Raw genomic sequence first — 26,135 nt, forward strand, 5'->3', positions numbered from 1 at the left:
AAGATTTAGGTTAATCTCAAGGAAAAGTTTATTAGATTTGTTAAACCAAGAATAGGTAACCAAGGAACACACCCTTGGCTGGGATTCTTTTGAGAATTTGTTAGATGCTTATTTCAATAGGTGTTGGTTAAGATTGTATGGTGTGACAGCTACCATGTTAGAAGCAACAACGAAGGGACGTGTCTGCCATCTTAGATTTGATACTTTACTGATGGTGATGAAAAACAGTCAATCACAGTCTGGTATGAAATAGTCAATTACAGGCGAAGAATGGGAGGCTGTAAGAACATAGAGGAGCATCTCAGCCCATCTTGGAGGCTGTGAGGTGCAGGGAAGGTTTCTACGTGAAGTTAAAAAAAAAAAAAATAGAGGAGTGTGGTGATATGAAAGGAAAGAAATGGAAGCTTTCCCAGTGGAGGAACAGCAAATTCAACAGTGCACGCAGTCCACAGTGCATTTGAGGGAACCACAGCTTGGAAAATAACAAGAGAAAAGCTGGACCTTGAGGGGAGATGACGGTGGGTAGGTCATGAAGGTTTTTCCAAGTAGCCTGAAGAGTTTCAGCTGTGATAAGCAGACGTAGCCACCGAATGGATGCACTGGTCAGACTGGTTTCCACCACACGCCGCAGGACACCCTTAAGTTTTCCTCTTTCTGTAACCCACCTTTTTGTAGGGCCCTCTCTTCTTCTCCAGTATCACCCTCCCTAAGTTTCAAGGTCTTGTTCCAACGCCACCTCTTTCTCCAGGAAGCCTCTGCAACCTGTACCTGGAAGGGATGACTTACTCTGGGTAGAATGGGTGTGGGTGTCCGTGGACGTGCAGAGTAATGTAATGGTTAGGAGTCTCTGGAACCAGCCTGCCCCTGGTGCCAAGCCTGCTTCTATCACTTATTCTCTACACTTTCATTTCCTTATCTGTCAGGTGGGAACAGAAACATTTCTACCCCAAAAGGTCATCTCAGGATGGAATAATTTCATTGATACATTTCACTCACTCAGAAGAGTGACTGGCACAAAGCCAGCGTTTAATCAGTGTTAGCCTTTGTTACATGTGATGGCCCCCAGGCACGCCCAGCTTGGGCTCAGTCAACTTTGGACTCATCAGAGGGTGTCCTCCCCGTATAGACAGTCACCTCTTATTATCTTACATCTTGCCTCAGACAAACACAGGTTGGTCAACACAAGCTAAAAATACACTTTCCTTTCACAGGCAACCGTGAGAAAGAAGCTTAAAACATGATTTGGAAGAACTCGATCCTCTTCCTAGCTCCTGTGTCTTCATCCCTGGCTGACCTAGGGCAGGTGCCTTCTCGTTTCAGAACATCAGTGATCCCATCTGTGCAATGGGGATAAGCTCCCAGGAGACCTAAAAAAGAGAGGGCTTGGTAGCACTTTGCAAAGTGGTGATGCAAACGTGATTTCCATCTGTCAGTCCGCAAGCCACAGGGCACACCTCCCCATCCTCACTTTCACTTCCGGAAGACGCACACTCCCAGACTGGCACCCGGGCAGGCCTCCAGCAGCTCAGGGAGCAGGTATGTTTTCATTGGCTCCACCCACTGACTTGATGAATTCTTTTTCTCCTCCTGCAGGGACTTTCCTAACTTCCTTTTGTAGATGAAGGAAGGAGCACATGAGCACACTGTATATAAATATGCTTGGGAAAGCTTTCTTCTTCTTCTCCTTCTCTTTTTTTTTTTCTTAAACCAAACTTGGTTTCTGTTGTAGGCGGTGCATTCCCTAGCAGGGTGGGGTGGGGCCAAGTGTGTTGTGGAAAGGGGAGGGGGGGGGCGGGCAAGGGGAGGAGTAGGCAGTGATTAATTCATCCTCTGTGAGAGCTGGGCTTCTATTTAATGGGGGGTCTCTGCCCAGAAGGAGCTGGAGGCAGCTCTAGGAGCACAGGAGCATGGCAGAGACTCTGAGGCCGGGCTTTGGGGAAACAGCCAGCGTGGAAATGCTGCCAGAGGACGGCGGCTGCAGGCCCAAGGCCAGGGTTGGGCTGGCGTCCAGGAGGAGCAGCGCCCACTGGCCTCTGACCTGCTGCCTGCTGTTGATCCCCATCCTGGCCGCACTCACCACCTACCTGCTCGTCGGCCAGCTCCGGGCCCAAGGAGAGGCCTGTGAGCGCCAGGTAAGCGAGACTCCTCGGTGAGCTGGGGGGCCGCAGACATCCGGAGGCCACCTGGCCACCTCCGCGGCTCTGGACAGAGCTCCGTGACCATCACAGTGCTTTGCTTCCAAATGCAGGGGAGGGGCAGAGTGTGAGGGTGGAGAAGGCTTTTATCCTTCACATTTCCAGGGTATCAACTGTGCCTTTGGATGTTTCTTTTGGAAAGAACTTCAAGCCACACATTTAGATACTTATAATGTACTGATAATTTGGGAATATTCCTTTTCTTTAAAAAATAAAGCTAAATTATGAGGGGGAAGTACAAAACTAATACATAGTTGTCAAAAAAGATAGAATATACAGATAAGGGGAAAAAGATAATTATCATTACCCATAATGCATGGAGGTGACTACGATTAACATCCTGGGGTATATAACTTCATATTTTTCAATAAGATGGGATTATTTTGAGTCTCCTAATATATTGTGATTTTATTTATTGTTAGTAAATTCACAGCAGCATGATGACATAGATGGTTGTATTATATTGCTGTATATGTATGTGCTATAATTTATTTATTTAATCAACCCCTTTTCTTGGGTTTGGAAATATTCTTTATCAAGCTCAAAAGAGAACCTCCTACCTGATTCTTTATTTCTCTGGTCTTGGTCGGGGTGGGGTGTCAGGGAGGTTAGTCAAAGAAAGAATACTGGGTCTAGGAAAGCAATGATGCAATGGTTGGAAAGTGCTGGCAGGTGATAGGGGAGAACAGTTCCAGACTAGGAACTTCAGAAACCTCAAAGCCTGAAGAATGTGTCACTCAAGCAATCCTCTTAAAAAAAAACAACAACAACTCTCCTGCATAATCTGTGATAAGTTATTTAACTTCAGTCCAAAGTATTAAATTCCAAGGGGAAAACAGGTTTTTCGGTTGGTTTAACTGGAAACCTGTTCGCTAAGCACTGCTGGTGACTTCAAAGCAGAGACACGCTGCACCAGTCATGGTAAGAGTGTAACTCTCACCACCCACCAGGGTCAGCAGAGATTGGGACCCCGAGACGGACACCAGCACTCATGGCCACACGCCGCCCTTCGGGGAATGCAGACGCAGGCGGGGACCAGAAACGCTGCTCAGAACTCCAGGAGCGCAGGAGGGCATGGGCTCGGGTTGTGACCCCCAGGCCACCGCGCGGCTGGTCCTACAAAGTCAGACCGTGGAGTCCGTCAGCATTCTGGACTCTGCCCCTCGTCAGCCGGAAGGAGCCAGGCGTTCTTGAACGAGGCACTGGGTGCTTTCAACCTGAGCTCTCCTCGGTTCTGATGGAAAACCCTGTCTCTGCCTCAAATGACTGCCCAAGGCGTGCGGATCTAAAGGCCCATCGGGTGGGATGTTGTGGTCCCACGGGGGCCAGTGACGTACCCAGTCAGGAAGAGAGTCGAGGCACAAGCTGGGACTAGACAGGAAGCCTTGTGAGTGAAGGAACCACGTGCCTGCCCTATTGTATGCACTCGAGAGATGCAGAAGTTAACACTCCGTTCTGTCATTGCTAAACCAATCTCCCTGGAGAGTGAACACGCGGGGACTTTTGGAGTTGTGGTTTGGTCAGGCCATACAACTTCTTGGTCAGAAGAAAGAGAAAGGGAAATGAGGTTAGGGCTGGGGAGCAGGCAGGAACTGGAGTCCTGAAAAGAAACACCAGCCCTGTTCAAAGAAGAGACTTAAATAAGAATGTTTAGAGAGTTTAATTAAAAGGGGTTCAAAGAAAGGTCAGTTTGCTAAAACGCAGACGGATTAAATGGGAACCGCAGGGCTGGCAGCATCCTGGTGCTACCAACGGTATCAAGCTGGTCACCGCCTCTTGACCTGAAGAGGCAAGCAGAGGGAGGCGCTTTAAAAGAACCCAAGGAGACCTAACTTGTAGGAGAGGGCCTGCCTGGAGGGGCAGCAGGGAGGCAACAGAAAGCGGGCAAGGAAAACTGACCAGCATCTGGTACCAGCCTCTCACCCCACTGGGCAGACTCGGCTGGAAGCTGGGTTCAAAAGAGCCAGGAAGGCAGTCTGCCAGGCGGGCAGACTCGCCAGGCACAGGACAGAGAGGGGACCCAGAGAGGCTAGCAGACAATAATCAGCTCAGAGGAGATGGAAGACAGTGGGATTCAAGACGGAAAATCAGTTTAGCAGGACAGCTTGGGTAGACATCACCATGAAATGTCAGGGTTCTTAGCCGCCCGACTCTGAACCCCAGCTCAGTAGCTTCCAGTCGTGTCCGTAGGCATGAGGCTTCTTTGTGTGTGTCTTTGCCTGTTTCTCTTCCTACCAGAAAGGATTCTACTATTCGTACTCTGACAGCACTAATGAAGCATGTGCAGGTGCAGTTTACATGTTGGAAATGTGGGGAGAGCTACAAGAACACGTTAAGAGGACTTGACAGCACCGGTTGTCACACAGAGTTCATCCAAACTTCTTGTAATTGGAGTGACCATCTGTGGTAGCTGATGGGCTTTCTCCAGAGGAAAAGCCAACTTCTACTTTCTCTATGATAGAAGGCAGTTTTGCAACTCGAAGCGAGGTGCCCACCTAAATTAGGTGTCTACCTTTGCAATGAAACTGGGAGGCGGGGGCATTATCTTTCCTGATGTTCACATTTCAGAGAGATGCCCTCAGGTCCAGGGAGGGGGCGGCGAGAAGAGACCTATGTGGTCTTTGAAAGTTTCTATACATTCCAAAGCAAAGAGAAAGCACTTATGGGTTTTCTAACATAAATGCTCGAGGAAAGAGGAAGAGAAAGAAATTTCCCTTATTTTGAACAGGGGGAACAAAGCCTCTTATTTTTCATTTGCATTTGTCCTTATGACCTAGATGCCACAGTTAGTAAGACCTAGATCCACATCTCAAACCCAGACCTGTCTCCCTCAGAGCCTGAAACATTCCGCAAGCCCTGCAGATACAAAGCCCCACTGTGATCTGCCTGAGGGGACTGCACCAGATGCCCCTAGGGGCAAATCACCACCTTCCCCATCCTCCCCTCCACAGGCTTCCCCTCTGCGTCCCCGTCCTGGCCTCCTCCTCCTCTTCACCACCCCTACCCAGCCCCACAACACCATCTTCTGCCCACAGCCTTCAATGAGAGCCACGGAATCTGAGCTTGTTTATGGAATGATTTTTCAGGCCCAGGCAAATCAATGCTAACACGAGAAAAATTAAGAGAGGAGGGTCACCCAGACCTTCAAATACGTTCACAGGCCTGAAGAGCCAGCTGAGCAGCAGAGGATAAGCCGATGATCACACAGCAAAGACAATAATGATGACATGCTATGAGCTACCATCTCACACTACGTGTAGCGCGAGCTCACACACGTGATCCCGCCGGATGTTCATCCCAACCCAGAGAGGCAGTGAGAGGGGGAAGAGGCATTTGGCAGATGGGGAGCTTGGAGCGAGAGCGTCAGCGGAGCACCCAAGGCCACAGCCTAGGGGGACGGAGCAAAGTCTCCAGAGCCGGCAAATCCAGGGCCTTGGTTTCTCTGTTACCTCCCCTCCTCCACGGCCCCAACCACAATCAAGCTTTCAGCCAACAAAAGCACTTTCCATTTTCCCCTTTGCGTGGATGAGAGAGGGTGTCACCCTTGTGTATTGGGGAGTTGAGGAGCATAGGGAATAGGAGAACTCTGCAAAATGAGAGATCTCTGTAAAGAGGAGCCTGACCCTGACTCTCCCCACGGGAGCCACAGTGATTCTTGGGAACCTTTGCACTGCATTGTGTCATGGCCCCACCATGGTGGCTTCATCTTCTACCCCTCACCCTTCTTTCTTGCCTCTGGCTCCTCAGCCCCTCTGACTTCCCTAGGTCCCCTCAGGGCTCTAGTGCTCTGCTCTGCGCCAGGTCCTCATCTGGCTGCTTCCCCCTGTGAGGGTTGCACTAAGGGACTTCCTCATTCCACCCATGTAACACCCATAGGAGGCCAGCATCCCTGAGGATCTTTTCTAGTCTGCTTTAGAAGAGAGCTGAGGCTTGAGAAGAGGAGGCTCAAAAGGGCTTGAAAGGAAGAGAGTGAGCAACGGGCAGAAGCTCCCCAAGTTTCAGCTTTCCCATCATACCCACCCCACAGAAGAGCCCTGAGGATTCTAAGGACACTCCATAAAGCCCCTCGAAAGTCCTTGGCAATCTAGGCACTGCTGGGTGTTTGTCCCTTCCTTTCCCTTAGTAGAAGAGCTCTTCACAGAGATTTACAGAAATTAAAAGATGGAAATGCCCTTAGTCCAAGGGTCAACAGCTATGACCCATGGGCCAAATCTCACCCACTGTGTTTGGTGGAAACACAGCCACACCCACTCGCTTACACAATGAGCATGCTCACATGGACACATTACACACTGGGCATTTTCATACTAACAGCAGAGTTAAATATCTGTGACAGGCTCTGTGGTCTGCAGAGTTAATATTTACTATGCGGCCCTTTCCAGGAAGTGTTTGCTGACCCTTGATCTAGTCAAATGTCCTCGTTTTACAGTTCAGGAAACCAAGCATCAGAGAAGAGAAGGAAAAGCTCAGGGTCACAGAGCAGGTCAGGGGCAGGCCTAGAATTAGATCCTGTGTTTGTGTTTGCTTGACCTCACTCTACCAGAAAGCAGGACCAATTCCTTTCTTTCTGGGTCCCTAGGCTAGACTGGAAAAGCAACAGCAACTTGTGAGTAGTCTTCCAGGTTTCTTGTAGCAGCAACAAAAACAGTTACCAGCACTGTTAAAAAAAGAAACTACTTTAAACTGGACTCTACCTTCAGGGAATGTGTTAGGAAAGATTCAGTGTGACAAACATATTATCCAGTAAGTTGCAGAGAAGAAATGAAAATTAGATTTGAGATCACTTCACACCCAGATGAAGTGAGCATAAATGTAACATCAATTAAATATACCATGGTCCTTTCATGCAATGGGAAACTAAAATGAAGCATCTGTGTATGAAAGGGTGGGAATTTCTTGAAGACATATGTTAGGTGAAAAAAACCAAAGTACATAACAGCATATAGAATGTGAAATACTTCATTTTCTGAAAAGATAATGCATATTAATATATATGAATGTGTCTATAAATGCATAGACTATCTCAAGGAAGAGGATCAAATAGACTGATAACTCTGTTAGTATCCAAGTGGGGAAACTGGGTGGCTGGGTAACAAAGGAAATAGGAAGATATTTTTGAACCCATAACCTTTTGGACAAAATATATTTGTTACCTATATAGAAAAAAAAAAGAAAAAGAAAATAGACACAGTGAAGCATCTGAGACTCTTGAAGAATGCCAGACAGATTTGCATTGTGGAAAAACCATCAGTCAAAAGTTCAAACCCGATTTGAATTCTGGCTTAGCCACTTCTTAGCCATGTTACCTAATCTTCCTGGGCCTCAGCTTTTTAATGTATGAAATAGGGATAATTAGAAATAAAACACTTAAAGTATCTGGCAGGGAGTGGAGTATTAGCAATTGTAGCAACTAGGCTCTGGGAACTTCCCTGCTCATGGAAATTACGTCACAGAGGACGATTTCAGCAGCCTTCCTGGAATCTGCCATCAGCAGTCCAGAGAGCAGGTTCTGGCACTGGAAGGCTTTTCTTGGTCTCTGATATTTGTGAGCTGTCTTCATACCTCCTTCTCCACCCCAGTCTTTCCCCCTTCACCCACACTCCAATCCATCCTTTCCCAGCTGCTCTTGAGCATGGCCTGGGCGTTCTTTTGGCCTTTAGTGGCTGTCCGCATCCCCGACTCTGGCCCATGGGTGCCCGGAGCCTAGGCCTTCATCTTCCCTCCAGCACACAGAGTCTGCGCTCCAGGCATAGCTGAATGCACCACACTGGCTCAGCCCGAACCTGGCACAGATCCACAGGTCGGGCACTCAGTGCTGTGTGATGAAGTGTCAGGAATGCCACGGGAGGACGACTTCTCAGGGCTGCACCACCATCAGCTTCGGTCCTTTCCTGCAGGTCCTACTTCTAGAATCATCTGCATGCACTCTCCTCACCTCTCCTTGGTCCCCTCCAATCTCAGTTCCAGCCCTTCCTGAAAATCCCTGCAAGGCTCCTGGTTCTTGTTCCCTGCACCCCTCCTTCTCCTACACATGGCCCCTGAGACGTCTTGGTTTTCCTCCGGATCAGCAGGACCCAATAGTGATGCCAGCTCAGGCTTCAGCACGGTACACACTACAGGGAGAGCCATGGCCCCTCCAGGCCACAGCTGCGACCTTATTATAATTTATGGAATTCCCTGGAGACTCAATGGTAAAGAACCCGCCTGCAATGTGGGAGACCTGGGTTCAATCCCTGGGTTGGGAAGATCCCATGGAGGAGCAACCCACTCCAGTATTCTTGTCTGGAGAATCCCCATGGACAGAGGTATCTGGTGGGCTACAGTCCTTGGGGTCACAAAGAGTCGGACATGACTGGGCGACTAGGCACATTATAATTTATTATATACCAGACTCCATTCTAAGCTTTTTCATATTTAGGGTTTTGAGACAAGCACATGAGGGATCCGGCATATAACGCGTGCAATGAACGTCTGCTGTTGATGCTTAGTGCATCACCTCGGTGAATCCTTGAAATCACGCAATGAAGAAAGGACTGCTATTATCTCTGTTTTAGAGAAGATGAATCTGAGGCTTAGAAAATCTAAACCACACACGGAGTGATACTGGGATCAGAACCCCTGTGCATGTTCCTTCCTCTTAACCATGATGCTAGTCTGCCTCTGAGTATAAAGCCAGCAAATTATTCACTTTCTGGGGGTAGTCAGACAGGATTTAACAATGATACCCTAGAAAATGCCTTTCACATAATAAGTGCTCAAAAACGCAACTTCCCTTTCTCCTCTGGGGACACCTAGCAGTCCCTAGCATACAGCAGGCACTCATAAGTGTTTCCTGGAAGGAGAGAATGGAGGAATGCACAAGGTACCTGACCTCCCAAAGCCTCAAACTCCCCACCTATCAACGAGGGACAGTAACCCACTTTCTTCATAGCGCTGTGCTGAGAATTCTGCACGAAGTCCAGAAAGCTAGTGCCATGTGGTAGATGCTCCACAGACATCATTTTTCTGCTGAGTCCACCTTTAAGTGTTTTATTTCACGGAAGCTGTTCCCTCTGTTGGATGAGGAAAGGATTAAGCTCCTTCGCTTGTCTAGAGGAAACACAGTTGAGAGAAATGCACTTCGTAAACTGCAGAACACTGAGCACTCCGTGGCTGCCTCTGCTGTAGCCTCGGGGAGTCTGGGCACACCTGGAGGAGAAACCCAGCCCACTCCCAAGGCCAGACCAGAGGCAAAGTGCAAAGAATCCAGAGGAGGGGAGGGCGCACTGCAGAAATGAAAGGAAGGGAGGGCAACTGAGCAGGTATGTGAATTCCACACTTCCGCTGCAGCTCCTGGCTAGTGACTCCATGATCCACCCACTCCCTCTTATAAACATACGCATCACTCAAGGCCAGCGTCCTCTTCTAACAGCACAGGCAGCCCAGCGGCAGCAGCACCGTGGCTCTCAGAGGTCACCCCACAGCCTGGGTGTCCTTAATGAGGCCCCACAGCTGAAAGCAGCAACAAGCATGGGGTTTGATTGGGTGAGGCTATATCCCAATCCTTCAAGTCCTGTAGTAGACTTAGAAAGGGCAGGAGTCTAGAAGCAAACTGTGGACTAAGGAGGCCTCTCCGGTTGGGAGAAGGAGGGAGTCGTCCAGAGCGTCAAAAGGATCCAAATGTGCCCCTAGTCATAAAGAGACCCAAGGGTGGCTTCTGCTTACCACTGCAGTGGTGGGATGAAGCGAAGGTATGGGGAACCAACAACACATACCGCAAGGACTGACTGAACCCAAACCAAGAAGGAAAATGAACTGACTTTCTAGTCTATGCACATGGTCTTTCTTAGCCATCACAACAGTCCTGGGAGGAAAAAATCAATTTGCTTTTATCGATGAGACTGTCTCATTGAGGTTATCATGCGTGTGTGCTCAGTCACGTACAACTCTCTGCGACCCTATGGACTGCAGCCCACCAGGCTCCTCTGTCCATGGGATTCTCCAGGCAAGAACACGGAGGAGGGTTGCCAGTTCCTCCTCCAGGGGATTTTCCCAATACAGGGACTGAACCACGTCTCCTGCATCTCCAGCATTGCAGGCAGATTCTTTACAGCTGTGACAACTAGGAAATAATACAACTGAGATTTCCATCTTTTGTTGGGCTGCAAACACCACATTCTTTGCCTTGCACCACTTGGAGTGTTGCATGCAAAGCTCCATCCAGCGCACCTTGGAGGCGGATGAAATGAAATGGCCTTGGTATCAAACATTTCCGGGTTGGGTATATCCTTGTGCAAATACCAACAAGAAATTGCAGAAGTAAAAGGCAAGGCAATAAGCATCTGTGTGTTTCTCCTAGAAGTGCTGGGAGAATGTTATGGGTCATAAAGCATTGATGCCTTTGCAACTGTGGTATTTGTGATGCTAAGAAATAGACGTCTCTTCCTGTTTATAAATTTACTATGGAGTGATTACAGACTATGGGAGAAAGGCTAAGTGGGTCATTAGTTAAAATATACTCAGGGGACATCATGTAGTCAGCTAATGTTTATGGGGCTCCTGACATGTGTCAGTCTGTACTTGGTCTAAAGGTTCAGATCCCCAGCCCTCCATGAACTCTTTGCCTTTGACTTATAAAGATGATGAAGAGGTGATAACCTCTCCTGAGAGCAACTGGAGTACTAGATGAGGCGAGCACAAAAGCACTTGAACAGTAGCTGGCACCCAGGAGCCCTCGACTAGATTGCAGTCTCCTCCTTCCCTCCATCCTTTTTCCTTGTTGGAGGTATTACAGAATTTCCAAAATGTCTGAAGTAATAGGTCATGGTTAGTTGAGTTGCTGCTGCTGCTAAGTCACTTCAGTCATGTCTGCCTTTGTGTGAAACTATGGACTGCAGCCCGCCAGGTTCCTCTGTCCATGGGGTTTTTCAGGCAAGAATACTGGTGTGGGTTGCCCTTTCCTTCTTCAGGGGATCTTCCCAACTCAGGGATCAAACCTGGGTCTCTTATGTCTTACCTGCATTGGCAGGCAGGTTCTTTACCACTCAGTTTCCCAGGTAGTGCAGTGGTAAACAATCTATTCTAAGTTTTAGAATACGTGCAAAGTTTTGGATTTCTAAGTTGTAAAATTCTGGCTAGAGTCACTGAAACTGAATCTTCCTCCATCTTCTGCTCTCTCTTCTGCCTGTCATTCCGGTGCCTGAGCATCAGTTGGATAATCCAGTGGGACAGCCAGGCACTGTCTGAGGTGCTAGGAATGTGGCGGTGAGCAAGCCAGCCCAAGTCTTGCTAGAGAGAGAAAAGCAATAAGCCCACAAATAAGCAACAGCACTTGAGGGAGTGATAAATGCTCTTAAGGGGAAATAAAACTTGGATCCTTGTTCTCAGCCAGTGATTTGAGAAGGCATTTAATGGGAAATAGATAAATCATATTTCTCAGGGGTGCTCTTGGATTCCGTATCTATTCAGATATGTGAGCTAATGTTGCAGTAACCTGCATTTCTCCAGAGCCATCATCTCCTTGCTACCCCAGAATAACCAGAAGTGATAAAGAGGAGTCAGGGTTGGAAGACAGTAAGCCACTTACTGACATTTTTTCTAAGCAACCACCTTGAGAGCAGCAGGCATTGAGCCAGAACACGTGCATAAACCTTGCCTTGAAAACGTTCTGCTTCGTCCTCTCAAATCTCCTGTTTATTCATTCCTGCATCTCATCATAGTCATCTTCCTTCCACAATAGAGTGATTATTAAGAGAAAAAGTGGGCTTTCCTGGTGTTACTGTGCATAAGAATCCTCCTGCCAATACCAGGGTCACGGGTTCAATCCCTGATGCAGGAAGACTCCACATGTCGCGGGAGCAGCTAAGTCCACGGGCCGCAACCACTGAGCGTGCGCTTTAGAACCCATGAGCTGCAATGACTGAGCCCGTGTGCCCGAGAGCCTGTGCTCCTCAGCAAGAGTAGCCACCGCAGTGGGAAGCCCACGCACCACAGCACAGAGAAGCCCCCGCTTGCCACAACTAGGGAAAGCCTGCGTACAGCAACAGAGACTCAGTACAGCCAGAAACAAAAACAGATAAATCACGGTCGATGATGACGTGACCACTGCGCAATCTTGAGTTCTGGGAACTAGGTGATGGAGCGTGTTCTGAGAACGGACTGAGACCGGGCGAAAAAAAAAATTAAAAAAAAAAATAGATAAAATCATTTTTTTTAAAGAAACAGAGAGGAATAGCAACGGAAGGCTTTAGATGCTGTTCTTGGAAAGAGAGTCCCAGCTGATGTTCTCCTTGGAGATTCTTTGTTAGAATGCTTTGTTCTTCAAACCTCCAACTGGCAGGCACTATCACAGCCTCCAGATGTTTGGCAGTGTGCTGGGTGGGCCACTTCAAGCCCACACACATCCATCCATATATGAAAATAAAATGTGTGCCCAAGATACAGAAATCCAACAGAGCAAATAGGAAAATATGTTCACTCCCAAATTCGTGCTGAAGACAGTCGGACTCTGAGCCAAAGGAAATGCTCCAGACTCTTAGCTGAGAGTCTGCTTAGACAAAAGTAAGCAGGATGTTCACAAAGATCTCTCAGCAGAGAACTAAATGAAGTAGAAGGCCAACCAGGGAAGGTACCGTTTCCTACACCATGGGATGCAACCAGGCTACCCAGTTCTCTCTGAAAACTCACCTTCAGTTTTCTACCTTGCCAAAGGATCAAGTCCTTTATCAGCTCTGTCAATAACAAGTAAGGAAGCAGGCTACAGAGTAAGCTCATTTCTAGGCTGCTTCCCTACCTCCCAAGCTCATCAAAGTTATTCATGTTGGATAAGTCATCATGTTGATTGGGTTTAAGTGTTCAAAGATGATTGTGCTCATGACGCTATGCTAAAAGCATATAATGTGTTCATCTGACAGCAGAAACCCCAGTTTCCCAACTGCTCCCATGCTCCGTTGAGCCTCTTCACTCTTGCACAAGCTTCTGGCCTTGTCTAAAATGGTCATTATCTTTATTACCCGGCTAATACCTGCAAGACTCAGTCCAAGGGTAATTCCCCCTGATTCTCCCACTTCTGGGCCAGGTTCCTATTTTCTGGACTCTGTGTTTCCCCCACTGCCACAGTGCATGGAACCTCTAGCCCTTATCCATCCACCTCAGCAGATGAGGAACTTGCCCAGAAGTTAGAAGGAATAATGGCTGAGGACTTAGGATTCTGCAGTCAGCTGGCCTGGGCTAAAGCCCTGCTCGTCCACTTTCCAGATATAAGACACTGGGCAACTTTCTCGGTGTCCCTAGGCCTACTTTTCAGTACAAGGATATAAACAGCACCCACTTCAGACTCGGCGCCAGCAGGAAGGAGGTAACACATATACAGGGCTTAGCACAGCACAGTGCCAGCACTCGGTGAGTAACTAAGGCTGCATTTCCTGCCTCCTCCAGGGCTCTGGAGTCATTCACTGCATTGCCTCTCATGACTAGAGTAGAGAGAATTTGCTGCTGCTCTTACTCCATCACGTCAGTCGTGTCCGACTCTGGGACCCCATGGACTGTAGCCCACCAGGCTCCTCTGTCCATGGGATTCTCCAGGCAAGAACAGTGGAGTGGGTTTCCATGCCCTCCTCCAGGGGATCTTCCTGATGCAGGGGTCAAACCTGTGTCTCATATGTCTCCTGCACTGCAGGCAGATTCTTCTCTGCTGAGCCACCAGAGAAGCCAAAGAGAACATGGAGAGAGATAAACAGAGGATAACAAGACTGGGATGGCAGCTGGGACTTTAATTCCAACATAAGTATTTAGCGCTGTGTCCGAAAGGTTATAGGGGGCACTGAAGGCTTAGGAACAGAGTTGTATCTCAAAGTGATGCTTTAGAAAAAGCCCTTTGAAGGCGGGTTAAGAGACGGGTTCAGGAAAAGAAGGAACCAGGTGGAGGAAGACCTATTAGGAGGCTGTGGGAAGGATCCAGGAGAGCAGTGTGCTGAAACCTGGAGTGGAGGCATGAATGACAAATTTTTCAAAACAAAATAACACTTGGGTTCGTGGAAGAACAAAGAAGCAAATTTCAGGCTTGGTAACTGAAGAGAAGCAGTAGCGGTGCCATCAACAGAAGCAGGAAGTGGAGGAAAGGGTGCTGGAAAGGGAGAAAGCCATTAGACAATTCGGGGTGGGGGCGGTTCTAGTAGAAGTTAGGCAACGTGTCTTGGGAGTAACACAAGCCTGGTGGTCTGGTCTCTAACAAAATCACTGTTATCACAGAACTGCTCAGACCTAGACCCACCGACAACACAGTTACATCCGTAAGAGCACATACGCATATGCAGAGAATCCGTACATACAACATGTGCAGACACACAGATGCAAAAACACACTTACACCCTCTCCCGCTGAGGAAATTGTCTTCTCTCTTACTCACACAGTTTCTCATTCACAAGCACACACACACATACACACACGAATTTTAAAATGTAGAATTAATCAAGTGTTTATGGTGACACTATGATCAGTGGTCACGTGGACTATGCAGTTACAAGAACCAAATCAGAAGACTCTGAGTTGAGTCAAAATTGTAGCAGAGAAGAGAAGACTGGATAATGTAAGACAGTGATCTTATTCCTAAACTAAGAACGTAGTTTTGCTCCTGAGTTCGTATGCAGGTCTTATGAGTGGTGATTCTTCATTTCCTAGGCCTTCTCTGTGCTGACTCATACATTTTCTTCATCTCTGACCCAGGAGTTATCTGTTGTTGGGGATGTTATTATTCCCATTTTTCAAATGAAAATGCCAAAGCTCGGAGTAGAAGTATCTTGCTCAAGATTACACTGTTAATAAATGGTGGAACCAGGATTCAAATCCAGTCTGTCTACCCCCCAGAGCAGTTACTCTTCAACTACCCTTTGGTATCTGAAATGGCTCACAAACTAGGATTGTAAGAATGAAAAAGTCTTCATATATTACAAAGCAATAGGCAGAATTGTGGAGGGTGATGATGAGAAAGAGAGTATAGTCATTTCTTTTTCAGTCTCATTTTTGGCAATAGTTCCAATTTTTAAATTATGCTGAAGAAAAGAAAATAAAGCAAGTGTGGCTATTTGTTCAAATAATAGAAGCAATGATAAGATGTCAGAGTGCCCTAGTATGGAGCAGGAAAAGCTCTCAGGACAAAATTTTAAAGTTGAGCTTCAGAGACAAGCCTCGGAGAGAGAAAGGTCACTGGGGTGCAGGAAGAGGGAGGGAGAGAGCTTGGTGCAAGGCTTCCACCGACCCAATGTCCTCATGCCCATTTCCCTTATCTCTGCACACCAAGGCTGGGTGCAGCAGCATCTTCACTGTGCTCATGACACGGGCAGTGGGCCAAAGGACCACAGATGACCTGAATCATGTCTTTCTTTCCCAACAGACTCCAAAGGAACAGGAGATTGGACCTTCACATCAGCGAGCTTGTAAGTGTGTTCATATTTTATGCCTTTTCTTGTGGGGTGCAAGAACGTTTCTTGCAGTTCTGATACATGGGAAGTTCAGATGCAGACTCAGAGGAAAAGTGAGGCTCCTCCTCAGTCACTAGGAAGGCAGAATGGTGCCGTGGCCAAGTGTATGACCTGTGGAGTTGACAGTCTTTAAACAAATAATTTCACCTTCCTCAGGCTCAGTTTACTCACCTATAAAAATGGTGATAATACTACCGACCTCCCAAAGTTAGTGTGGATTCAGTTAATTCCTGGAAAGGTATTTTTGTAATACCTAGTACATCAAATGTATACAATAATCTTTCCTTTTATCATCAATAACATCATCTTTATTACTACAGTTAGAACACACTTATCCAATATAATCATCTCTGAGAACTGACAGGGAAAGAGAGGTCCAGAGAGGGAAGGGGATTTGCCAGGGTCACATAGCTACAGAGCAGTCCCCAACTAGTTTTGTTAGAATGTTCAGATGGCTCAGAGGATACAGTTGAAGGGACTATAAGGAAGGCCAATCAGCTCCCACAGAACTGACAGAAGCAAAGGAAAGGCAAGATGAGCTTTGCTGAACACCAGCCATGTGCCAGGAATCATTTTGAGCACTCATCATCCATGGTAGGAATTGATGTGCCCACCTTAGATATGAGAAAACAGAGTTTCAGGTTGGATAACTTGGCCAAAGTCATGGAGTCAAGGTTCATTTGTGTTCAAGATTATTTCTTCTGAGGCTGCCCTGCCCCTGGGGGAAAAAAAAAAAACACCCTGAGCCAAGCGGGAGGAGAAGACTGTTTCTCTCCAGTTGCAGGCACCATGCAACTCCCCAAATTCAACTCCAGTCACCCTCCCACTCATACCAGCATCTCTCTCCTTTCCTCATAGACGCACTTCCTGGAGCTGAGAGGGAGAAGCCAAGGGCACACCTGACAGGTAATTCTTCTGACTGTGTTTTCGAAGAGACTATGGGCCAAGGGCCTGAGATTTCTTTCAGCGTTTGCCAAAACTGAAGCCTGTAGCTGTAAACTGGAAACCACACCCCTTGGTAACAAGACTTCTCCCAGTCAAGGGTTCTCAGATCTCCTCCTCCCCTGAAGGGTCCAAAGCCCCTTTGTTTCTTGGGCATTTTCTTTCAGATTCTATCAGCTCTCCTCCTTCTCTATCATTTCTCCCCTCATTCTCACACTTGGTCATTCAGAAATGACTTTCCTCAGATTCAGAGAGTCACATAATTATAAATCTAGTCAAAGATGAATGCTCCCCTGAGCTGCCAAGTTATTGAGTCCATCTGTGCTCTATTCAAGATGAAATTATTGGACATTTACATTCAGCTAGGTATTTCTAAAGAATTTTCATTGATGTGAAAAGATTAAGAGCAATCTCTTAGCATCACCAGTTAGTCAGAGTCCCAGGTCGACATTCCTGACACTTTGTGTCTGGAGTCACACAAACTACTAAGACTCCAGAGACAAGCGCAAGACAGTGCAGAAGGATGTGTTAAAAGCCCGCTGAAATACTAGAGAGTTAAAAGAAGCATATTCTTCTGACCTATAACAAAGTCTGCAACCCACAAAGGGATATCCCTGGGGCCCACATGTGCCTGAGTCCTAAGTGAGGATGAGGACCAGGGGGATGTCAGTTGCTGTCACTCACTACTTACCTATGAGAATGGGAGATGCTGAACAGGCTGGGCAGGAAAATCCCAGAAGCCAAGTATGGAGATGCCGCTCCTTTTCCTGGTGAATGGGGGGAATGGAAATTGGGACAGGCATCTAGCCCAGTTTTCCCGAGCTTCTCATGTCTCTGCACCGTTGTTTTCCCTGGTGGCTCAGGTGGTAACAAACCTGCCTGCAATGCAGGAGACCTGGGTTCAATCCCTGGGTCAGGAAGATTCCCTGGAGAAGGGAATGGCAACCCACTCTACTATTCTTGCGTGGAGAATTCCATGGACAGAGGAGCTAGGCGAGCTACAGTCCATGGGGTCTCAGAGAGTCAGACACAACTGAGCAACTAACACTTTCAAAAACTAAACACCGTGGTAGACATTTTACATTCACGATCTCTTTCAGTCTGCACATTAGCCCAATAAGATGGGGAAACTGAGGCTCAGACAACTAAATTCACCTTCCCAAGTCACAGGACGAGGAAGAGTTGAGATCTGACACTGACTCCAACTATTTCCACTACAACATACTTGCTACTCAAAAACCTGCTTGCTGCTGTGTTGACCTAGCTAATTGCATACCAATTTAACAGAACTGACTTTGTCTGGAAAATAAATGCTTTTGCTTCTAATCATCTGAAATTAAGTTTTGTTATTTGTTTTTTCTAATTTTTGACTGCACTCAGCATACGGGATCTTAATTCCCTGACCAGGAATGGAACCCATGTCCCCTGAAGCAGAAACGTGGTGTCTTGGCCACTGGACTGCCAGGGATGTTCCAGGAGATGACTTTTGTAAATCTATTGCCTCACCCACAAAGAAGGAGTGGAGGCTCTCAGGGGGGACTGGTAACAGTGTCTCCCACAGGGTTTGCAGAGAAACAGCGGAGCTCTCCATGAGCCACTCAGTGCGGGGTCAGGGAAGCCCACGCACACTCTAAACGTGTGTCAGAATCGCAAAAGGAGTCACAGTCTCGTCAGCAACGGGAAAGACACTTTAGAAAATCCGGGAACCAGGTTTTGGTCACTTAGCAGGTGAGAAGTTTGCTGAACACTTCTTTAAATATAACCTATCCCCAAACCGTGGCCAACAGTACATAATGGTTATTGCTTCAAAAGCAGTTGTAGGGTATTAAAATGGCAACCCACTCCAGCGTTCTTGCCTGGAGAACCCTAGGGACGGGGAAGCCTGGTGGGCTGCCGTCTATGGGGTCGCACAGAGGCAGACAGGACTGAAGCAACTTAGCAGCAGCAGTAGCAGCAGTGTATTAAAATGTGTTTTTATTTTTTCTGAAAAGTACCAGTTTTATTGCAGGTTATCTTATTTTAAATGAATGGTTTGAATCAATGGTTTGATTCTATTCATTTTTTTTCTGCTATAGACAAAACCTCAAAAAAGCATTCATTCATTTGTTCTATGTAATGTATGTGAAAATGAAAATGTTAGTTGCTCAGTTGTGTCCAACTCCTTGCAAGCCCATGGATTGTAGCCCACCAGGCTCCTCTGTCCATAGAATTCTCCAGGGAAGAATGCTGGGTGGAGTGGGTAGCCATTCCCTTCTCCAGGACATCCTCCCGACCCAGGGATCAAACCCAGGTCTTCTGAATTGCAGGCAGATACTTTACTGTCTGAGCCACCATTTTAAATAATGCAAACATAAAAACATATAAAGTACATATAAAATGAAAAATGTTTATTTTTTAATCTGTCAAAATGAAAGATGTTAGCTTATTTGGGGAAAGAGAATAAATATATATAGAAGTAACACTGTATCCAGCCATCATGAGAAAAAGGTCCACATCTCTTCCATTCATCTGCTCTTTAGAACAAGACTATGAGAGAGCTTTGTCTCCAGTTCACAGACAGGAGACTGAGTTTCAGAGAGAAGAGCCTCCATGTTATAGAGTCAGGATTAGAACAGGGCCTGGGTGGTCCAGAGTCCTGGTCTCTTTCACTCCTCAAGTCTGTGGTATTTTGGCTTACATTTTGGCCCTTTTGATGTGGGAGAAGCATTTGCAAAATCTTTTGGATCTCTGGTGTTCTGCATGCTAATTTTTTATTAATTACTTCCTGTGTTTCATGTGGCTTTGGAATAGGCATTGGGAGGGAGTGATAAGGAACATGTCTCTCTCTGACATCTCTCTCAGTAGCAGAGCATTTCCGAAACCAAAAGGCTAGTAAGAGTGAATGTAATTTAGAAGATGTTCCTCACACATCATCTCTTAATCCTTTCCATTGGTATTATCTCCTTTTCCTTTTTTTTTTTTAAATGTTGTTCTTTTGTTGTTTTTAAGGAAAAATACATCAAAAAAAAATCCTCTTTAATAAACACTTTACGCAAAAGGATTATTGCAAAGTGGGGAGGTCGGGGAGGGAAGAGACTATTGCAAATGGAAGGACCTCAGGCCATAAAGTCTGCAAGTGTCTCAAGAGTTAGGCTGAAGGGTTTTCCTTTTATAGAGGGGAGTACACACAGCTAAAAAGAACCGTGTATGGAGAAGAGAGATGGAAGGTTGGCTTGATTAGCTCAGTGAATGCTTTATCCTGAGGCCAGCATATTTTCAGGAGGCTGGCTCAGGTTGAGGATCAGGTTGAGGGTGGACAGAATTTCAGGTGCCTGGAACAAGGAGGGTAGGAGATTTTTTTTAACCTTCATTGGTTTCCAAGATCAGAGGGCTCAAAAAAATTCAAAATTATCAAACAGGAAAACTCAAGTCCAGAGAGGCAAAGTGATTTGCTTGAGGTCACCTGCCTAAGATGCTACTCTCTGAATAGATGTGTACGTCCAGTCACACATCCTCTACTCATTCCTTCTCAAGGAGACTATTAGCTGTTGGTTTTATCCCGTCTCTTTACTCTTTGAAAATGATGTTAGATTCTTTTTAGCAAATTCCTTAGATCCTGACACAAGCAATGAAACCACCCTCTTGTCTTTGCAGTTGTGAGACAGACTCCCATGCAGCCCTTGAAAAATCAGTTCCCAGCTCTGCACTGGGAACATGAACTTGGCTTGGCCTTCACCAAGAACCGGATGAATTACACCAACAAATTCCTGGTGATCCCAGAGTCGGGAGACTACTTTGTTTACTCCCAGGTGACATTCCGAGGGACCACATCCGAGTGTGCTGAAATCAGCCAAGGAAGGAGACCCAACAAGCCAGACTCCATCATTGTGGTCATCACCAAGGTAACAGACAGCTACCCCGAACCAACCCAGCTCCTAATGGGGACCAAGTCAGTGTGTGAAATAGGCAGCAACTGGTTCCAACCCATCTACCTAGGGGCCATGTTCTCCTTGAATGAAGGGGACAAGCTGATGGTGAATGTCAGCGATATCTCTTTGGTGGATTACACAAAAGAAGATAAAACCTTCTTCGGAGCCTTCCTGCTATAGTAGTAAGGTAGATGTCATTGCATGGAGGTCCTCTGCTTCTTAGGTCCTAATTTTCCTCACTTGTAATTATAACCAGGAGGCTTTGTTGGAGCACTGATAGAGACAGTAGTTAAGTTAAGAAATTTAGGGGCCAAAAATTCATGCTTTATGTACCTGACTGATGAGAATACTAATCAGAAAAAGGCAGAAGAGAGCAGACCTATTATCACAGCTGCTTGGAAGAGCGGTGAGCTTCTAAACATTAAAACACTGATCACCAAATGAATGGAACATTTCCATGCCTGGGTCCTATGCATTTGTCAAGAGAGGGCGCAGGTACTGTTCAATTTTATTATGCAGCATTTGCTTCAGTTCAGGAAACTTAAAATCCAAAGCCCCAGAAACAGTCCAAACACTTCAGAGGCAAAATCCTTCATCAGTTCCCCCAAACCCATACTTTAATGCCTTACCGAAAAAGAAAAAAAATGAAAAAAGAACTCATATTTCTTATAAATGTGCCTCAAGAAAAGGAATTAACTTTCAAGCCATCTATGCCAAGTGAGAAAAACTACCCTTCTCTTTATTATGTACACATGCATCAAAACAAGTTGTGAGTTCCCATGCATTTTAAAAACACAACAGCACCCATTCAGCACAGTGTTCTTGAGCACCTTTCATGTGTGTGCTGAACCAAAACACGCTGTGAAGAGCGAGGCCGATTCTACCCAAATGTAGATGAATTCCTGGCTGCTGGTCAAATACCGCTCAACATATTGCAAGGTCTAATTCCAACTCCTAACAAATATCACCGGACACTGTTAAACATGAGATTTCTGGAGCTCTCCTTGCTATGTAAGACAACCAGCTGATTAGGCCAGTCAAGAAACCTGAAGACAAGAGTTCTGGCAAACAGACCAACCACATAACAAAGTTGACTGATCCCATGGACTTAGTCCCTGGAGGGAAAATGTCAATCACCACATCTGGAGATGTTAACTGAGATCTGCTTTGAGGTTGACTCACTTTATATGCAGAGTGTTTACATGGGTACTTTGAAAATATTCAAAGGGATTTAAATGTGGAATTGGCTCATCAGCCCAGCCAAGGTGTCTTTCCTGAAGAAGAGGCAGAACACTGAGAAGGTCCTTCCTGTGCTTCTCTGAGTTCATATCCTCTGTGATCCTCAGATCTGCATGATTTTCCTGCACTCATGTGCCAAAGGTTGGAGGGACATTCTTGTTCTCTTAGCCTCTGTTGATTTGCCTGTAAAGAAGGAATCCACCGACTTGTTTCCCAGGATCAAATGAGCTCATGGGGATCAAACAGGTTAGCTTTGAGCATTCTGTGAAGTCCATGAGTGTGTCAGTGTGACTTGGGGAGTGTTCTCCAGCACCTTGGCCTTTGTTATAAATATTCTCTATTGTGAGAGACGTCACAGATGGGTCTGAAAGCAAACTTGGCAATGACATCACTCTTAACTTGGGCTTCCCTGGTGGCTAAGCTGATAAAGAATCCACCTGCAATGCAGGAGATCTGGGTTTGAACCGTGGGTTGGTAATATCCCTTGGAGAGGGGAACAGCTACCCACTCCAGTGTTCTGGCCTGGAGAATTCCATGGACTGTTCCATGGGGTCACAAAGAGTCAGAAACAACTGAGCAACTTTCACTTCACTTCACTCTTACTCTTGTTACCGCAGAGGCAGAGACGTGTATGACGGGGTTCCTGAACACGATGACTGGTGTAGCAGTACTTGATCAACACTTGTTGAGCTCTAAGTAAATAAAAATTAATTTCTGATTTCTTAGTTGGGAGGTTAAGGCTCTGAAGCCCTCAGTTTCTCTATAAACAGTCAGCAAAGGGCTCAGCAGGAGCAAAGAGTGGGGCGTGGTCCCTTCCACCTGGTTCCGAAGTGTCTTTACAAGGGAAGTGAAGCTTGAGTCCTGAAAGGAGGTGGGCGGGCAGCAGATGGCCTGGGGAAAGGGCATCTCAGTCAGAGGAATTACCCTTTCCTTAAAGCAGAAAGGAAAGGTTTCTCAGTAACTACAAAACCAGCTTGATTACAGAATGTTCCCTCCACCAACTCCTAGAACAATAGCTATTTGCAATTCAGGAATGTTTTTAATCAATGACTCCAGCCTGGCTCCAGACTACAACTAACACCCTGTTAAGGAAATAAAATGCTCTGTCTGCATCTGCACGTGAGCACCAAGCAACCTGGGATGTGGAAAAGGATTTTCACAGAGGGGCCCAGCGTGGCCTGCTCACTGTCCCCTCCTCTGAAAAGAACCCCTCACCAAGGGCCTTCAAACCTGCCCTCTGTTCCACAGGGAATCTGATGAATTTGGAAGTATATCCGAAAAATAGGAATTTCCTACTCTCCTAAAAGACTTGAGGCTTTGAAAAAATCCCCACCACATATTTGTTTTACTCTTGATTATTAAAGATTGTATTTTGCTTAAGTTTTCATTGCTGAAATGAAATGTTAACTTCTTTGTTAACGCTGAATTTGTTAAATCCTCTTTGATTTTCCTTTTACTGTTTAAGTAGGCCAAACATTGCTAGTGGGACTCAAGTCAGAACTTCTGTTTCCTTGGCATTATTATGAGTAAACGGGGTATATTCAAAGATTTAGAAGGGGAAAAGGAACATGTTTACACGCTTTAGAAAATAGTTAATTTAGGGAGAAAATGTTTTACTGGTTCTAAGTCTCTGAGAAGGCTGAACTCAAATCAATTCCACAAACATTTACTGAGTACCTACTTGCCCTGGGGATACAAAGATAAATTATTTTCTCTTTAGTTGTGTTCATTTTAACTGCTTAGCGCTTCCATTGTCTCTAGATCTTTTAATTTATTTTGGTTGTATTAGCTAATTAATTTGCTAGCTTTAGGCATGTGGGTTATTTTCTCATCATGAAAATGGGTGCTGTTTGATGAAGGATAATCATTAACAAAATGACTTGTGCTTACTCTAAGTGGTTTTTAAAATAGCTATTCAAGGACAGTTCTCCATAAATAAAAGGGAAGAAAACAAAGATACTTTCTATGGTAAAGTCCACTAGCTAAACCACATATAGAAAAAGGTTTTTATTATTTCCTGGACTAGAGAAGATAATTCATCAACACCAATGACACTATTAGAACTTTAAGGATAACTCAGATGTTTTGAAAAGCCTGTGTTTCTCAGCCAGTACAGGAACCATGATCAAAATGCATGAGGTCACTGGCATTTTGACCCTGGTTTAGATCTATTTGGCAGAACAAAATTGCTTAAGCTACTAAACTTCCTAAATTGTTTGGCTAAGGTACAGCAGGACATGAAAAGGTCCACATTCACATCCTGAAAAGTGTCTGGTTCAGTTCAGTAACAGGGCATGCCTGAGCCCTGGGCTCCACTTCAATCAAAGCTACGCCACCCCAGAGGAAACATCACCCCTGTGATCGTCAGTAACCCTTCTGGACTGTAAAAGTTCAAGTAGCTCACTGCACAAGGCATGTTTGTTGCCAAGTTTCTCTGGCAAGGTATTTTCCCAAGTCCTTTCCCAGTCGTATTTTCATGATTGTGACACTGGGGATGAATTCTTTAGGACAGGACTGTTTATACACTGCACTTTGCGAAACACATGCAGAAGTCACTTGCCTCAAGATTTCTTGCTCTCCCAGGACCCAGAGCCCCGGAAGTATTCTGCCATTTTTAGAAGAAATTTTTTAAAGGATGCACCACTATCCTGGATATTAAGAGCTATTGCATCCTGTTGGCAGCTGGGCCTGGGAAGAATTCAGTGGACTATTAACCCCTGAATGCTTTTGCTCCAACAGTGAGAGAGTGAGGGTCAGAATAGTCACATCTATGCCCTGCCCCACTCTTACAACCATATTTACAACTTTCCAAGCTCTGATACACATTTGCCCCCTGCCATCCCTTCCTCCATCATCCCATTTTAAGAAAAAAGTACCATACCAGCCCATTCGGAACTTATTCAGGACCACACAATGAGCTAATGGCAGATCTAGAGCTGGGATACTAGCTTCCTGAATCATAATCCTAGGCTCACCAATTACCCTCTGCTCTTATTAATAGTATTCCTCTTAATAACTGGAGGAGAAATTAGAGGAAGACAGGAGAAATATCAAGTATCAATGGGGTGGTGTAGAAAGGGGAAGAGATTTCTTTCTTATTTCCCTAGAGGAAAGAACTAGGGCTAAGAAGTTGAAGTTACAGGGTCACCATGTCTGCCTTGATATCCAAATAAACTTTCGATCCCTGAATAGAATGTTCCCAGATAGTGATTGTTTAGTCCCAGAAGATATTCAAGTGAAGGACTCATCTTAAGGCTTTTGTAGAAACCATTCCTTCACTGAGGTGAGAAGAAGAACTGAGTCAAAGGATTTCTGAGGTCTTTTCCAAATCTTTGTGGCCATTTTTAAATTGATTTATGTGTGTTCTATTTGATTATTGAGAACCTGGAAGGCCTTGTCAAGGGTTCAGGGCTTCTAGCCTAGAAGTGGTTGCCATTTCCTACTTTCTCAGAGACTGTCCAATACAAGTGACTCGGACAGCGTGACCAACAGAGCATGTCATGGGATGTTAGAGAACTGCAGTGTTTGTTTGCTCCAAGTTATATCATTTTAAGGATGAAGGAACTCAGCCTCAGAAAGGTGATGTGAATAGCCCATTGCCAGGCACTAACAAGTAGCAGTGTAAGGCTAGAAGGCATATCGCCTGACACCCAGACTGGTAATCTTCCATGTCATCCATGACTCAGTTACTTTCTGGAGCATCTGTCACATGACAGCACTAACCTAGATGCTGGAGAGTCAAGACAACAAAGAATATGACGGGCGAGTCCCACTCTCACGTCGTGTGTGTTCAGGTGGAAGGAGACAAATGATGTTGAGTAACTAAAGAAGCGGGACTTCATCAGATGACTTTATTTGTAAAGTCATGAAATATGTAATCTCCCCCCTTTTGTTTCAGGGGTGAAAAGATTAAACAAATGTAGGTATTTATCTGGTTTTAATGATAAGCCCCATGTGCTTTGATTGATTTTATGTTTTATGTTAAAACATCATAAACCCAAGGTAAACTGCATATTGTATGCTGTTGGATATGTTCACTAATCCCATGTCTTCTGGCACTACTGTATGTATTCAATCACTGTGAATGATATGTTGTACATGTTAAAGTATTTAATAGATGTAACTTAATAAACTGGCATTGAAAGCCACAGAATTTTAATAATTAGACCAATTCTTTTGTCAATCTGTGCATTTATTTTTCTTTCTAGATTAAGGTCCAAAGATAATCTCTTGAAGTTTTAAAATGCATCTAGAACTCCATGTATTTGAATCCAAAATGGCAACTGATTTTCACAGGTTATAATAAACCTTATGACAAATTGATTGTGAAGCCCAACAGAGTGTACCACTCTGGTCAGATGGAGGAAAGGAAGAGAAGCATGGAATACGAGGAG

At 45.6% G+C, this 26,135-nt stretch overlaps 1 protein-coding gene and 1 non-coding gene across 2 annotated transcripts; both read left to right on the forward strand.

The window, feature by feature from the left end:
- Positions 1 to 1,803: 1,803 nt before the first annotated feature.
- TNFSF15 (TNF superfamily member 15) lies at positions 1,804 to 25,912 on the forward strand. The gene is made up of 4 exons (XM_061163328.1): positions 1,804 to 2,132; positions 15,565 to 15,607; positions 16,511 to 16,558; positions 20,228 to 25,912. Exons 1-4 carry the CDS (start codon positions 1,908 to 1,910, stop codon positions 20,680 to 20,682), a joined length of 771 nt encoding a protein of 256 aa, XP_061019311.1. The 5' UTR covers positions 1,804 to 1,907; the 3' UTR covers positions 20,683 to 25,912.
- Positions 12,258 to 12,341, forward strand: LOC133071477 (small Cajal body-specific RNA 18). The gene has a single exon (XR_009696431.1). It is a non-coding gene; the product is annotated as a small Cajal body-specific RNA 18 (non-coding RNA).
- Positions 25,913 to 26,135: the final 223 nt, after the last annotated feature.

The sequence above is a fragment of the Dama dama genome, chromosome 16 (genome assembly GCF_033118175.1).
Source record: "Dama dama isolate Ldn47 chromosome 16, ASM3311817v1, whole genome shotgun sequence".
Classification (NCBI taxonomy): Eukaryota; Metazoa; Chordata; class Mammalia; order Artiodactyla; family Cervidae; genus Dama; species Dama dama.